At 40.5% G+C, this 17,482-nt stretch overlaps 2 protein-coding genes across 4 annotated transcripts in view; one reads left to right on the top strand and one right to left on the bottom strand.

Annotated features, from left to right (window-relative positions):
• KCNJ13 (potassium inwardly rectifying channel subfamily J member 13) overlaps positions 1 to 16,931 on the top strand; it is a 37,868-nt gene extending 20,937 nt beyond the window's left edge. Inside the window, exons 2-4 of the mRNA XM_069213781.1 lie at positions 1,624 to 2,046; positions 5,403 to 5,894; positions 9,402 to 16,931. Coding sequence (XP_069069882.1) covers positions 5,429 to 5,894; positions 9,402 to 10,021 — 1,086 coding nt within the window. The 5' untranslated portion in view covers positions 1,624 to 2,046; positions 5,403 to 5,428 and the 3' untranslated portion in view covers positions 10,022 to 16,931. The remainder of the gene's footprint in view (positions 1 to 1,623; positions 2,047 to 5,402; positions 5,895 to 9,401) is intronic.
• The window catches only part of GIGYF2 (GRB10 interacting GYF protein 2), a 1,376,329-nt gene that overhangs the window by 1,158,676 nt on the left and 200,171 nt on the right, over positions 1 to 17,482 (bottom strand). The gene's annotated exons all lie outside the window — the stretch shown is intronic.

Below are 17,482 nucleotides of genomic sequence, written 5' to 3' on the forward strand. Positions count from 1 at the left end.
ATTAGAGTCTAGGCAACATATTTCCCATGGGGCTTTCAAATAGGAAGGTAGGATTTGGCCCAAAACCCCTTTAACAGTACAAGTCTCTATTTCACCAAACTTCTATGTGAGAAGATGATGTAATACTGCTGATACGGAATGGTATAAATGCACTATGCCCATCTGTCCACCATGAAAAATACACAGTACAAACCCTCATTAAGACCAGACGGTAGAGAGTTATCAACTAGCCGTGCAGGGATGAAAGACTGGTAATGGAAGGTGCTGTACCATCCTGCCTCTGTACAACTTTTTCTGGCATTCCCCAATTCCACTGAGGGTACTTTTTTTTTTTTTCTTTTTTGTTTTTTTTAAATCAACAGCAGAGCACAAGGCTGTGCTGGCTGATAGGTACATTCAAAGCATAACCGACTATTATGAAAAAAAAAGTTGTTGCCTGATTAAACAATGCTATTAAGAGACTGAGCTGTTGGCAGACGAGGTTCTACTGAAGGAGACATACCTTTCTAACTACTTCTGTGATTTCTAAATATACAATTGAGATCCTTCACTTAGCCCACAACATACATGGTGTTGCACGTTTGGGCTTATTGGTCTTGCTTGAAGTCCTGGACGATGGGCTGTTACCCAATACAGAACAAGAGAAGGAAAAAATGCAGAGTGAAGAAGTAGGGGTAACTGATGAACCCCATGTCTTGCCTGTCTACTCCAAACAAAAGTAAAACATTAAAAAAATTGTCTGCAGGGGCGTAGTTCGGGAGGGGGGTTTGCAGGCTTTAGTGCCAGCAGAGGATGTGGGGAAGAGATGGAGCACAGTTGTGTCCCTGAGCCTGTGAAAAAAATTGAAGGGGTACATTGAAGAAACTACGCTGTTTTCACTAGCTAAAATTTCACAACGAAAAGCGATTATATTGTCATTGTTTCACTAGGTATTGTGCATCAGTTTCTGCACATTTCCTTGTCAGAATAACATACAGCCACCAACGATGTGGCCACCAGCACTGGATATTGTCAAGACTTCAGATAAAAGCTAGTGTTTGGAATGCCTCAGTGAGATAATCTTTTGCATACATGAAAAGATGGAATGGGCCTTTTAGGGCATGCTATAACTGTGTACATCATGAGTAACAGAAACATATTAGTTACAGTGCTCAGTTGTTAAACTGTAGTTACAAGCTTGCTGTTTCATAGATGTTTTATCTTCATTGATAGGTACACAGTCGTACAACGGCTGTAAAAATGAACTAACAATCATAGTGGAGCTATCATTTGTATGTTTCACAATAAAAACCTAAAGCAGAACTAAAAATTTTAACACGGACAAAGTACATAATTGGCTTTGCATTACTATGAAGATAATCTGTTATCAGTTCCATTGCTTGGGAGAAGTTACTTGAAATATGACAGTGCATTTTGTTCTCTTCATTAAATCTGTAGTGTGAGATAGGCTCCAAAGGCAAAGGCTTAGTTGGTTATAGGATGTGAACGAGAACAGCATTATTGTGGGGAAGCGGAATAAACACAGCACCTCCTTTAGATACTGTTGTTGTGGATGTATGAATAGACCTTCTACTGAGGAACTGCTTAGGGATATATTAATGTTCTTATTTTTCTTTCTTTCAGAGACTGTTTCAGCGTTGGCTGTGGTGTGTGCTTTCTAACAGAAGTACACAGTTTCAAACGTTATAGCCAATCAGTCACAAATTACTTCATCCAAAGAAGCTTAGCAGCTCTGTTATAGCAAAAGGAAATGTGATACATTTTTGAGAGCAACAAGCTTCCCCCTGAAGAAGAGAAGAAAAGAAAAGAAAAAGAAAAAGAAAAAAAAAAAAAAAATCGATTGAGTACGAGAATACCATTTGAACAGAAAAAAAGCAGTAAGGGTGAAAGCTCTACTTCTATCTAAAGAAAGACCATTCACACTAAACTGGGCAGTCAACGGAAGTCAACAGCACTGTACTCACTCTGCAACTGCCACCATTGACCAGACATCTCGCTGTGTACGAAATTCAAAAGAGCCTAACAACCAAAATAGCAGAGCATCTGGTAAGTGTTATTTTATTTTGCAAGAACCAGTTTTACATGAATGAAGGAGACTCATTTTATTAATCAAATTGTAAATGCTTAATAATGAAGGCCTTCTTCTGGGACAGGCAGTAAAAAACATGTCTCATGAAGGTTTTAATTGGTCAGACAGAAGAAGGGAAGTACATTTTCTTAGGTCTTGCAAGAGTCGTGAAGGCACTGTTTGGGTCATAGGCAGCAGAAGGCACATGATCACTAGAGCCTCGTTAATCTGCAGAAGGTAATCAGTACAAGTTTAAGATTCACCTTCATTTTACATTCACAGGAATCTCAAAGGCTAGGCATGCTTGTACTGCAGACATATGTATGTGTAAGTGTAAAAGATATTTTTTGTCACACATGCAGCATAAAGTATGGAGCACTGATGCATAGTTAACAAGACAGAGATGGTAGTAGCTGGTATAAGTCTCAACAAGGCCAATGGGTTACTAAGTTATGGCAGAGTGAGACTCCTGTTGGCACAAAGGCAATCATACATGACTCATGAATACACACCCTTTCAAATAGGCTATTACAGGAACTAATTTCACCAGATTTGCGTGGATGGAGGAAGTTGTAGAACTAACCTTAGGGTTCTGTTGTATGACAGGCAGTAACAACCTAATTTCTCAGATATTTATGTGGTGAAAGAGAACAAAGTATCAGCTTGAAAGACTCATCCATTTACAGTAAGTGGTAACAATGGACCATACGAAAACACCACTTGGAGAATTCTGCAATAACTGTGGGCTGGGATCTTGCATGTCAACTGTCGTAAGTCTAGCCTCTTACCCAATGAGAAAGTTGGCTGAGACCACGCTATTCCGCTCCACCCTCCCCCCCCCTTGCAAAGGTGGGACGACCATGAGAACAACAGAGGGTAAGATATCTGGGCATAAGGACTGCCCACGGTGAGCAGGACTCCACTAATTTTAGGTTAGGCGTGGTGGTGGTGGACAGCCTGAGACCAACAATCAGGTTCTGGAAAACACTGCCCCTGTCCATGATGGGGAGAGCTGAATTAGTTAAAAATATACTACTACCACAATACTTATACAATCTGCACGGCAGGACTTATGAAATCCCATGCCACTACTTTATCGAGATTGACAAGCTCATCAGGGAACCGGTATGGGTGGATAAGACACTGGGTCAGCCTCAATGCTCAAAAGACGGAGGCAGATGTGAAGTGTAGATATTTCGGATTTGTAACTATACTATATGGCCGCGCACTTGCAACATGTGGAACACTGGTTAGACTCGGAGGACAACTGGGAGGGTTCTGTGGTGCAGAGGAACTGCCAGTCCTGCTAATGAAGGGCGCATGAGTGTTCCATCTCTTTTGACGTATGTGGTCCGCAGGGTATGCCAAGGTTGGGACATGGCAGTAAAATGTGTGATCCAGCGTGACTGTATGCAGTTGACATGCATTTATAGGTCCTACATCTCTTCCTTAAGATAACCCAAGTCATGTCGGGAGACAGCTGGTGAGCCGGGGACTGTGCAACATTAAGCAACCTCTACCCGAATGGCTGCTTTCTCACCAGAGAAGGCTATTGAGATCTTCACACTGGGCACAGGGCAATATTTGCAGTATGCTAAACTCTCAGCTACCGCACATGAGATATGACCAACCTTTCCGGAGGCACCCCAGCTGTCAGACACTATCCATGCTGTTGGTAATGGCAGGAGGGAGGTGTCTGATTTCTATAATGTATGGGAAGTTACAGACAGACCAATTAACGCAACCACTCAAAATACAAACTAAGTGGGAGGTGATGATGGAAGACAGTATTTCTGAGGCAGAGTGGGGGGCGATACACAAAGGTGTACAGATGGTGTACCCTAACGCTTGCTTCAAACTGACACAGTACAACTACTTACATCAGGTGTAACTCATGCCAAAAACAATTTATGGCATATACCCTTCATACGCGCAGCCTGCACTCTGTATGGCGCCAGTGGGACTGATTTTCTACATGTGCATGGTCCTGCTCAATGCTGGCGCCTTGTTGGAGGGATCTCCCCATTATGAGGCCAAGGGTGGAACATACAATTACATGTCAAGCAGGTTTTGCTGGGCGCGATCCCCTTCCCGACTTGAAAGAAGTTGAGCAGCAAGTTTCTGCTCTCGGGGCTATTGTTGGCAAAGCATTGTATCACTATCAGATGGTTGTGCACTAGAGTTCACACGCTATGATGAATGGCTGAGCGACACATTCGAGTGAGCTGTGGCTGAAAAGGTGTAAAGAGCATACACGGAAGGATGGGAAATTGGACAATTGGAACTGCGGGATTCCCCCCCCCCCGATGCCTGACCCAACCCCATAAGGGGCCACGTGTAAAACGAAGGGTGTACTGCATAAGTAGATCACAGACTGCATAAATTGAGTGTTAAAACCATGCAGAACCCGCTGTACTAAGTCTGGGGACGCAGAGCTCTTCAGATAAATGTTGGGAGGTTGCAGTGTCCAGCAGAAGAGTTGATCTTTAGTCTGGTATAACAAATGGCTTCCTTCCCTAGCGTTACAATCTGTTTACCTCAGATGTGCACTAGGAAGAGCAGGGGTGGGTGATGGGGACTGTTTGAAAACTGAACTGAGAAAGTACATGCCTTTAATGATGCATTCACAGTATTTTGTGTTACTGCAACAAATAATAGACTTTACAACAAAAAAAATAAACTGTGGGCTTGGATCTTACAAACAATTTATAGTTCAGTGGCAATGATAAGTCAGAATGTCCTTAGATGATGTCCAATGACTGTTGCAAAATCTCCTAGGGACTTCAGAAATAAGAATAGTCACTTTTTTGTTTTGAGTTAGGGGCAATAACCATTACTGGTGAGATGCCAGTGACTTTTGTCTTCAGTGATAATGTACTACAGTGATTCTCAACCTCTGTTCTGGGGAACCCCAAGTATCCGCAGCACTAACTCAGGTGCTCCACGCCTGCTTAGAAAATTAAATATTAACAGATTAATAAAGAACATATGAAGAAAAATGTATATCTGAACATTTTAAAACGTTCTGTTGATTTGAAATAATTTGAAATTGGAGGATAAAAAAATTAAGCTGGTGATATTGTTATGCAGTACAAGTCATCAAAATTGCTTAGACCGGGTTTCCCTAATTCCAGTACTGATATATCCCCTCAATGAGTAAGTGGGAGTCCACAGAAGTCAGAAGGTCAAGAATCACTGATTTACCGTATTTAGGATCCAATTCCTAGAGCTCAGAAGTCCATTATATATGGAATTTTGTTCCCTAGTGGAAGTTGACCGTAATAGCTACAACTGAAAGAAAAATGACATAAATTCTGCACTTTTCCTCTTGCAGAGTTGATACGAGGGAAAACAGACAAGATGGATGGTATGAACAGTAAAACCTATGCCTCATCTCTCCTGCCTCTGAGAAGTCACAGACTAGTCACAAAGGATGGGCGCAGCTTACTACGAGTTGATGTCACCCAAGGTCGAAGCATGGCATATTTGCGGGATATCTGGGGGGTTCTTTTGGACATGCGCTGGCGGTGGATGATGGTTGCCTTCTCTGCATCATTTCTTCTCCACTGGTTGGTTTTTGCCATTTTCTGGTACCTGCTGGCAGAGATGAATGGGGATCTTGAAGTGGACCACGATACCCCACCAGAGAATCATACCATATGTGTTAAGTACATAACAAGCTTTACTGCTGCATTTTCATTCTCCCTGGAGACACAGCTCACCATTGGGTATGGTACCATGTTCCCCAGCGCAGACTGTCCCAGTGCCATTGCTCTTCTAGCTCTGGAGATGCTCTTGGGATTAATGTTGGAGGCTTTCGTCACAGGTAAATGGATTTACCGGTGGGAGGATTGGGAGTGGGGGAGTGGAGACGTCTTCACAATAAAGATGACTTTACCCCCAAATCCTGACACCAGTCATGTCACAGTAAAGTTCATGAGTGAGATCATAGCAAAAACCTTTGTGAAGTCCATTTCTGTTCACATACATTCTTCAAGAGGCCCAAAATGTATATAGTATAGCAAGGCAGCTTTTAGGATTCAGATATTAAAACAAGGCGATAAATTGCAAGATAGCAGATTACACATGCTCCTAGAATAACAAGTTTCTAAACACATCCGATTTTAAAGATGTCAAGAAGACCTCAGGAGTTCTATTGTGAATCTATTAAATGAACCTTTACAATGTGTGCAGTTGACAAAGCTATGCTGGAGCACTCTTCAAATGCTTATATTTAATAGTCTTATTTCTTTTTTTACAAAAAGAGCAAAATAAGCATGGTCACATGGACATTAGAACACTGCAAAAACAGTAACAGTTACACTTTAGTCACTCTTGAGGTCTTGATCCCACAATCTCCATTTATTCAGACTCATGAAGGTCTGCCTCCATGTGGGAGGAGAAAAGATGTCACAGTCTTAAAGAGGAGCTTAGCAGGCTAGGCACTTGAGTCCACTTCCTCAGGTTCCAATCTTGCCCTCAAGAAGCCCAGTGACTTTGTAAACATCCTTATTTTCTGTCAGACAGAACCATGTACTACAGATCAAAACATGAAGTAGAGGGAATGCAGCTGAAGGAATGGAGGTGCAGGTTAAATAGCACAAAAGTCACTGAGTTGAGTAGCGTGCAATAACTAAATGCTAACACCCTTCTTTCAGACTTGTGTATGAGCATTGAATTTACCTGGGCAGAAAGCTGTGTGTGAAATACAGAATATAAAGGCCTATTAAGAGCCTTTCAGAAGAGGTATAGGGTCTATGCCACATTTGATAATCGCACAATTAAGTGTTATTGTGTGGTTGGTGCAAGGTCACTTAATATCAAATTAACCCACACACACTAACCTACTGAAGAAATAGTGTACTGGTTGTAACTTACAAGTATATTTATAGGACATCATTACTCTGTGAAGATGAAAAGAGGAAAAATAACAAAATAACAGTACATCGGCTTTTGCTGCTGCATAGAGCAGGAAACTGTAAATAGACAGATTCTTCTGTGGGCTTGTGTGTGTTCGTTTATTTGGTGACCTTGCACCTATCACAAAAGAACACTTAACAGAGAGAATATCGCATGTAGCATGGATATTGAGTAGTTTATTGGCCAGAGACTGATGTCCTGACAAAGACCACTGACCCATTGGGCACTAGGAAAAACAGCCAAAACATGCTGACGTTTATGATGATGATGATAGGTGAGTGGTAGCCCTCCTTTGTCACCCGCTTTCAGTTTTTAACCCTATCTGGACATTGACTAATAAATATATTTTGGACCGCCCTAGACAGTATTAACAGACTTTTTTTCCTCTGTCGACTAAAAATGCTATGGTGCTACTATTTAAAAAAAAAAAGAACCTGCTCCCATGTAATGTGGTAGAGCCCACCTTGAATTCAATGGGGTTTAAAGTATTGTCAGACGATGCTGATGGCATGGTGTTGGTGTTATCTGCAGTAGTGCAGTATTGGTGGTGAATACTGGACACAGTGTGATGTTGGCACTAGAAGTGCTTTGATATTGGTGGCAGTGTAAAATAGGTGGTTATCAAGTGCCCACGTCATCACATGTACAAGTCATTACGACTTTTCTTAATCATACTGACACATCCTGACCCCACAACAAACTCAGATATGATGGAGAAAAAGCAATTAGAGGCCATGGTGCATACATGACAAAAAAAATATGAAAAAAGAGGATGTTGATATTTTATATGTTAAAATAGTCACATGTTCATTTCTGGACAAGCAGTCCACAGCAGGCAGAATGATATACCACGCAGCAAAGAGCATATGGTGAGAAACAATCTTGTAGATTGATTTACAGTGTGACTAGCACTGTCTCAAGGCTCAGATGCTGATCCAAAAAGCCAGTGGATGTATGGGGGTAAAATTAAAAAAGCCCCTCTGTATATTGTAAGAAACAGGTCTAGTAGGCAGTTAACCCACGTCTTTAGAATGACCCACCTCAAATCGCCAGTGCTCTACTGTTTTCACCATGTTCACCGTATGCTGCAACAGCCAAGGTTGGGATAAATGACAGTCTTCTTAAGAAGGTCAGTCACATCCCTGTCTCCACCAATAGCAACTTGCTATAAACCACAAACAATATCTGTATGCTTCACACCAGGTTCAGTGTCTATGTTGTCTGTCATCTACATACAGCAGTATAGACGCCCCCCACCAATGTCAAATAACCATCAGTCTCAAACACTATGAAGCTTGTACCCTAAACCTATTCAATAAGCAGGAAAAGGAGTTTAGAGCAACTGTATTTTGTACCTATTGACGTATTAGTTAATACATTTAAAAAAAAAACTTCAAATGGATGTTACATATTAAATACATTTTGTGCTAGCTGTTATAGTATTTTGCAAGTTGTGTTTCAATGCAACATACTTACACAACAAAGCAATTTTGGATTAGCATATTTGCCAAAATACTATCTTTCCAGTAGAACCTTTATTTACAGATCCTGGATAACATTTTCTAGAAAAAAATGAAAAGCTAAAGTATAAATGCAGAAATCGATGTAGGCCCAGTTAGAATCTTAAGTGTTAAAAAGAACTGCTTTTGGCAACAGAAAAAAGGAAAAATAGGAACTCTGCCAAGGACTGGGGCATTTCATCTATGATGTCAATGGGTCATGCATAACGGTCCCAACCCTGAAGCCAAAAGTTTCAAATGAAAACAAACAATTCAAGTTAGGGAGTCTACCACATGCAACAGATATGTTAAGATTGTGGCTTTGATAATACCACAAGTTGAAGAGACAGATTTACATTATTAAAGTGTACCAAGCAATGAACATTAGCAACAGAAATATAGAAAATGCATGTTAGAATAACACACAAAAAAAAGAAATTAGGTTTTGGTGTAATATGTGGTTTCTTTGAAAGCTGGGCATATTTCTAGGAGGGGTAGTTGTGATGCTTGTCATTCTACCATGTTTAGGTAATCTGTGGAATATTTATTCCTAGAAAACCTCTCCCAATCGATTTTTTGTGTCATTGTATTCTGAAACCGGTCAGAAATTAAATTGAGACTCTCACCTTTATGACAGTGCGCAAACAAAGAAGTAATGGTTAATCTGATAGGCTGGTAGATTGTAATAGCTGAGGGTGCTACGTTATTCCTCTCACTCATGAAGGGCACCCAGGAGAACTCTAAACGTTGATAAGGCTGAGCGCCTTCAGCAAAGCACAGTCTGCCCGACTGCTACATTTGCAAGAGTCTGGTGAGAGGAGGAACACTAAGAGTAGGGTCTATTCTGCAAGTCAAAGCACAGGACTACCTTGCAAGTTCAGCTGTTAACATGCCTTTTCTCCCCTTTTTCCTAGGTGTATTTGTAGCAAAGATCGCCCGACCCAAGAATCGTGCAAGTTCAATCCGTTTTACGGATTCAGCTGTGGTCGCTCACGTGGATGGGAGGCCGCGTCTCATGTTCCAGGTAGCTAATGCAAGACCCAGCCCACTAACTGATGTCAGAGTCACTGCGGTGCTGTACCAGGAGAGCGAGAACAGTCCGCTTCACCAGACCACTGTAGACTTCCAGATGGACAGCGTTGGTCCGGAGTGTCCCTTCTTTACCTTCCCCCTCATTTATTTTCACTCTATCACACAATCAAGCCCTCTGGCCCCACTGCTCCAGAGGGAAGAGCCCCCCTACTTCGAATTGGTAGTGTTCCTGTCAGCCACCCAAGAGAGCTCAGGGGAGACCTGTCAGCAGAGGACCTCCTACCTACATTCAGAAATTCTGCCTGGTCATTGTTTCGCCCCTGTATTAACACGAAGTGCCAAGGGGAAATACCAAATCACAATGGACAATTTCGGAAAGACTATCCCTGAGCCCACAGCCGCAATGAATCCAAAAATTGTTAACAGGACTGAGCTGGAGTTGTGCATGAATGGACAGCCTGCTGACACGTTCCTTATCTGCGAGACCAACCTGGGAGAATAACTTGTTCAGTAGGCCCATTATGCACCAATGCAGTTTTTTGTACACAGAAAGCCGGTAAATGTTCACTGGTAACTCTGGACCACAAAGATGTGCACATTATGATCCCCTACACACCCCTCCACCATGGCCCAAAACTGCCAACCAAAATATTGATACATGTTACAGTGAGCATAAGAAAATGTGTGCTATTGACCTTAGCTACATATACTACACACATTCAGGAACAAAGAGACAGTCAGAAAAAAAAGGAAAAAAAAAAAAAGAGATTTGGACACAATCTAACCCTTGAAAACAGAAAAAAGGAAGGCACACCTAATCAAGCATGCACAAAAACAAGTTATGGGTGCAAAAACAGCTTTGGAAAAAAGATATATGCACTCTGATGTAATTAACCTGCATGTATGGCAAAACAAGCACAGAGGGAAAAAAAACTGAGGGACTGACAGTACCAGAGAGAGATACAAACACCTACAAATTTAGGTGCACACACTAACTCGTGTGCCTGGGTGCACACATCCAATTAAGTACATAGAAATGGATTCCGATTAGCACATCCAGAAAGACAAATGCACAAACAAACAGCGCAGCAGTGAGTATGTACACCAATGTGTGCGTAAACAACATGCATAAACAAAGCACAATCAGACACTGAAACAACTAAAAATGCAAACACACACAAGCAAGAAAGCAACAACACCCACTGCGCATTTGCTAACAAACTATGGGCATCTATAAAGATCAAATTATGCACCTACAAAATGAGGACAGACAAATTTACAAGGTACACCAAGCCCACACACAAACTGTCAAGAAGGCACATATACACAGGCAAGAACACAAGCAAAATTGCATAGATGCAGGTAAAAATTGTACTGGTGTTCCTAGAACGCTTTACATACCCTTACAGGACCTAAAGAACTCCTCTGGAAACGTGTAAGCTTTAGCTACACATTGAAGAACTTATAGCATATACATGCTTACTGATACATATGGGTTTCAAGAAGAGTGCTGAAACTTTTCATAGGTCAATGTATTATTATGTATGCTGTTGTAGAGCAGAATCTGTGTCTTCAAATCATGTTCTGGTAAATACCCAACAGTGTTATCAGCTTGGTCCATTCAAACATTTGAAAGACCATCACCTAGAGCTTGAGCCATTTATGGGGAAAAGACAATTTTTTCTTGTTTTTCTGACTCCCAGGTGGTTGCAGGTCACCCTCGTTTTATTGAGTACAATACTGCAGAGTCTGAAATTTTGTACTAGAAAGTCCTTTCAGCTCAATCTTTTATGAACAAGAGGATCACTGCTAGTAATTCCATTCTCAAACTAATAGTCCTCATTTGGATGCAAAGTTTGAATTTTGATTGGGAAATAATAAGTGGTCAAGTACTGCAGCTTGTACTCTGGATACTGCAAAGGTATTTGAAGGATATTCGTTTTGTGACAGGTAACCTGTGGAGTGCCTTCAGAGCAGGGGGTAATGTGGTTGTTTTGAAAGTCCGATGAAGAATACGTCTTGGTTTAGTTAAGGAATGACAGTAAAAGAGCTGTTGATGTATAGACCATTTGGAGGTAGAGTAGGTAGCCCTAACGGTCTCAAGATGTTCTTGTAATGGTTTTAAGATGACGATTTTTGTTACATTTTTCAGCTGTCTTTGAAGTGAGATTTGGGTGTCCATTATCACCCCCATGTTTTCTACTGCAGTCGATATTTCAGGAGAAGATCCAATCTCCATCGGCCATGTTGTGTTTGTGCGCTAATCTTTCAAGGTTTCACATTTTAGTATTGCAGTTTCAGATGGATACAGATCTCAACTTCAATGCATTTTGTAAATCCTGATGTCTTGAGGTCTTACAAAGTTTGCCAGTTGAAGGATAATCTAGTGTATTAGTTGTAACAGGTGAGTTTGAACAGCTTCAAAAGCTCTGGAAATGGGGCCACGCACAGCTGGAAGAGGAGAGATTAAATGATTGAGCCTTGCGGAAAGCATACCTTTAGTACTAATGGGACACTGGTAGGGGATGGAGACAATGCATTATGTCTATGAGGCAGGACTGAGACCATTTTACAGCAGTGCTTTGTGTTCCTGTTTCATTTAGTCCTAAACATCAATGCATGAACATAAGTATCACTGAGAGGTCCACAAGGATGTCAGCAACCATTCAATTGGAATTAACAGTGTTGTTGAGGTTATACTGGATTACACTTAATGCTGATTCAGTTCCTCTGCCAGGCTGAAATCCTGTTTGCCAGTCAGAGTTTGCTTTCCCAAGGAAAGCCCACAAATGATTCATTCAATATTGGTCTGCAGTTTGGTGTGCCTCTAGGCAGTAGCCTTTTCTTCTTCAAAATCAACCTAATTTAACATGTTGTCAAATCACAAGTGAATTATATAAATGGCAGTGATCAGTAAATTATTGCTCTTCCCTTAAAGTTGCTGGGGTAGATTCAAGAATATACTTTAATATGCTTGGGGGCTACTGGAAGCAAAAAAAATCAGCAATGCTGAATGTCTTAGTTTGTGTCTTTCTTTTATATGCAGGAGGTGATTGTTTTGGTTTGATCACAATTTGGCCCAGGTGGCAGAGTGGTGATGTTACTAAGAGTGTTTGTTAGAAAACAGGCCTTGCGCTCTTTTTCTTTTTTTAAATGAAACGTTCTTCAAGAGTTGTACAGTTCTTGACAGTGATGGGTGCGGCCTAATGTATCATCAGGTTTTTTGAATTAGACAATGATATTGAAGAGATATTTAGTAGTAAATTAGTATGTTCTTTGTACCATGATTTATGCTTCTTGTCAACTACTGCCATTTTAGGGTTCTGATTTTCCGTTTAAAAAACTTAAGTCCAAGTTGAGTCACCCACATTTCATATGGCTGTGTCTTGTTGCCTTAAGGGGTGCTATTTGTCGAAGATCACTTTGAGCCAGTGGCGTAGCTGTAAGAAATTTGAGGCACCTCAACATATGTCAAAGATGTCTACAAAGACTTTTTACTTTTTTTTTTTTTTTTACTGACAATTCTTTTGCATAAAATCACGACACACACACATATATATATAATATAATTACTGTACAATATAAAAAGTTCTTCCTACCATGTTTCGTACATCATCTTATTGTATGATATACACAAACAGTTTCAATCATGAATGCAAAATCAAGTAAAGATTTTACATAATATAAGACAAGTCTATTTTAGACAAAAGGTATTTGTGAAGAAAAAGCCAGTAAACAAGAGTGTTGCAGCCAAGAGCCACATTATCAAGGAATATAAGTTAAATTCTGAATTTACAAAAGGAAACAAATATTTATCTTTAAGGCATCTGAAAACCAGAGGACAAGGGTAGACCAAAGCCAGCCCCAGGATCATGTGTTTCTTAAAGTACAACTCTGACAGAGTCACAGGTAAGTTGGACAAATATTTATGTAAAGGATTTGGATGTTGTCCTGACATAAAAATGAGCATTTTAGTTCATAAGAATAGTTTTCACCTTTGAGGAGCCCCTGAGTTTATCAGCCGTGAGTTAAAAAATGAGCTTTGGCTGTGGAAAACCGATAATAACCAAGTTAACAAGGCTTTTGGCGGACAACCACATATTGGTTGCCTTTTTCATAAGAAAGACCTGTTGTCTGGTGTAGACAGACGCGGTTATGTATTATTTAAAACTCTGTATTCACTCTGCGTCTATGATTTAAATTGATTGTCTAAACAATACAATAATGTAATATAAAGAATGCTATGCAAATAACTATTTATGCTATTGGGCAATTTTTGTTACAATACATTTGGTTTGATTTTATGGAAACAAACTGATAGCATACATTTGTTTTAAAAAAACGTTTTAGTTATTGTTGACCTCTATTCTATTCGGAGGTTCCTCCGAAACCTCATTTTTATTCACTCTAATCCACAGGAGAAAGGGTAACTGGTGTTTTTTACGTGCATTTTAACCCTGGCCATTTGGACTCCCTTGCACTGGTCATGTGGTCCTTCTCCAGAGGTATAGGTGGTTTATAGATGTCCGTGGTTTCAAGTGTTGACACCATGAGTTCTGTTTGGAATTATTCTATGCTAAAGGAGGTTTCATTTGGTGTTGTCCAGAGTGCCAGCACCACTTTTAGGCTTTATGATGAAATAAATGGGATAGTGATCTATTGAGTCTGTGCTATAGTTTCTTAACCAAAATAAGATCTTTTAATTCAAATATGCCATTAAGCGCAAGACCTGCTACATAGGTGTATCAGAGGAAGAATTGATGGTAACTGACCCCTCTAAATTGTTGAGTAGGCTACAGTCTTGTGTAGATCAGGTTTATCAAAACAAGTGTTTAGGTCTTCCATTACACATTAGGAATATCAATTGATAGTTCAGGAGTGCATCCACAAAAGCCTGTGTCTGGAGGTGGTAGACAGATTCAAATGGATGAGGTAGAGTTGATCATTTGTGGAGAACAGCAAATAAGGATTCAAACTCTGATGTTCTTAAATGTTGGTTGTTGCTACAGTGTGCAGTGAACTACTGAAAGACTCCTGCCAACACTGTTTGGTCCTTTACCGCAGGGTTATGCAGTCATTTGGGACGTCCTGAGGCAGAATTGCTGGAGAATTGTTACCAATGCATGGTTCTGTGACAATCAGGTCCAGTCTGAAATCATAAAGGATGGCACATATGTGGGTTCTATTCTATCTTAAGTATCTTGCATTGATCAGAACGCATGACAAAGGTTTACTGGAGGACCAGAAGATTGTGCAGGTTCCTGTATGTTTGAAAAGTGTTGATAATCACTTTTGGTGTAGCAGCCATGCAGTGTAGGAACAAAATGCATTGATTTGTGCCCTTAAGCCGTGTTTCCAGGGATCGGATACCATCTCTGGCTCTTGGTTGTTCTGCTTTGATTGTGGTTTGGTTGATTATTGATTAGCCTACGGTCTTTGTGGTGGAGATTTTAGGATTTGCTCCATTTAATCTTCAGCCTGCTGAAAGGGGGTCCCAAAAAAGATGAGACTTCAAAATTCGTAACCCCCTGATTTTTTTTTTGCCTTTTAAATTTTCTGACATGTGAAAGTCTTCTGATAAGGTTTTTTCCTCTTAAGAGGAGTTTGAAGTTCCTTAATAAACATTTTGCTTCTGCATTTTTTCTGGTCAGTGTGGCTTTTTTTTTTTTTTTTTTCTTTTTTTTTGTTAGTTCATTTAATTTGCCCCATCTACAACCAGTAGTAGTGACTTGATGGGGCTATAGGTAATGAAAAGTCGAGATGTGAGATTCTTTGGGGTAATTGGCAGGATTTACTGCAACGGATGGGATAAGGTGGCTCTCGTCATAGCAGAAATTATGAGTAAGGTACCCTATCAACGTTATGATACAACAGTTTGAACCTTTCAAGACTGAGTGAGAAAGGTAGCTTAGAGTTGTTATTGTTTGATCAGTGTTTAAAATGCTGTCCATTAAGAGAGGGGGGGAATCAATAGTCAGAGGCTTGTTTTATTAGCTGTGGGCATGTGATAACTAATGATGGTATAAATACAGAGGATGAATTAAGTGGAGGGGTAGGATAAAGAAAGCAGTAGTACTTGGGAGTTAGACGTTTTAAGGAATTATTGATGTTGGGATCAAAGTAGGAAAGGTGGAAAGAAAGTGGAGTGATGAACAACATGGGTATGATTTTTGGGATGTGAAGCAGAAAGGGGATTTATTAGTTACTGGGTTACATGGAACAATTGGAGTCTGCTTTAGGGAAGGCCTTGCGTAAAAATGACATACACAACCTGGATACTTTAAACGCAGCCCTACGAAAAAAGGGTGACTAGCCACTGGTCTGGAACGAAACAGAGGGGGTTGCCCCTTATAGTCACACTTACTCCAAAGGATGCAACCTGTAGTCACCCTTTTTTCGTAGGGCCTCGTTTTAAGTATCCAGGTAGGCCCCACTTTTATAATAATCACTGAGCACTTATCCATCTGCTCTCTTCCCTGTAGGGATCCCAACCCTGACGAATGCCTCAGACCTCCCAGCTCTTAGCGCGGGCAGAAACATGTTGGTCCCTTATCATTTTTAGACCCCTTGAGTCATAATTCTCAACGGAGTCCTTCACTTTGTTTTTATTCTTGCCTGCAGACACCCTGATTAAAGTAACAGCTAATCAAATAGGTGTTTTGCAAGGCAATTTTACTATTCATCTGGATCCCTTGTATTATCCAGTCAGATTTCATTTCAGCACTCCCTCTGTAGTTCTTATAACGAGGTTGAATCCGCACAGGTAGTATCACCTTACCTGGGTGGGGCTAGGTGGTCATATGATGAAGCACAACATTATAATGTATGTGAGACCACCTAGTCCTTAAATGAAACTCCCCCTTACGAACAGCCATTTCTTACTCCTTCATCTGAGCCGAAGATTACGCGCCAATGTAGCGTATCCAGAACAGGGCCAAATAGTCCCCCTCTCTCTATGAATCCCTCACACAGTTTGTGGTTGTATATATTTCTATTTTCACCTGTCTGGGTGTTGAACATATTAAGGTCAATGAAGAAACAGACTACTGAAGTATAAGCCAGTTGGCCTACAATATCCCCTATTTTACCAGGGGAGCCAACTTAATAAGCAAGTGAGTGAGGCATCAACACCCTTCTGATCCAGTTTTCTAATTGGGAAAATACTGTTTCAAAATGGAATGTCATTTTACAAGGACATGATTGAGGTCTGAAATGTAACAAGTAGTGAATGTGGCGAAATAGCTTCCAAAACAAATGACAAAGCAGTGTACAGAAGAAATGTGTGTCATTGTGTGTAACCACTACAAACATCCTTCCTCAATGCCAATTCCAACAGTAGACTGAGAATATCTAGTACTGTGCCAACTCTTACAAAATCTGCTTTTTACTGAATAAATATATTTTCCAAAGAACTGTAAGACTTGCGTCTTTTTTTTAGTTTACTGAACAAGAATCTACAGCAAAAGGAAGGAAAACAATATATTCAGCGAGTCAAGGAAAACCAAAAGTAGGAGGAAATAAGGAACTCTAAAGGACACTAATACTAGGTGTCACAGGGCAAGGAGAGGGGTCAATACCGCAGCCATAAAGCGCCAAAGGGAGCAGGATGTCCTTTAAGGAACCATAAGCAAAGAGATGGGTCAATAAAATGAAGAAACCAGACAGTAAAAGAGGACTCCAAAGGAACAAGGTGGAGATGTGACGATTCACAGAAGAACAGGGAGTATCAACAGAAAAAAAAATAAAGAAAGATATGGATAAACCTCAAGACGAAGTAGACACCAAAAGCAGACACCAAATATAAGCAAAAGAGAAGACTAGAAAGAAAGTGTATCCATGAGTACAAAGGGTGGGTGAAGATATCAAGGGTAAAACACCATTGAAAACGGATCACCAAGCAAAGAGTAGGGAGCACCGGAGGAAGGTCTTGGCAAATTATCCGAAGTGGTAAAGCAAATCCTAA

Source organism: Pleurodeles waltl, chromosome 11 (genome assembly GCF_031143425.1).
Source record: "Pleurodeles waltl isolate 20211129_DDA chromosome 11, aPleWal1.hap1.20221129, whole genome shotgun sequence".
Lineage (NCBI taxonomy): Eukaryota > Metazoa > Chordata > Amphibia > Caudata > Salamandridae > Pleurodeles > Pleurodeles waltl.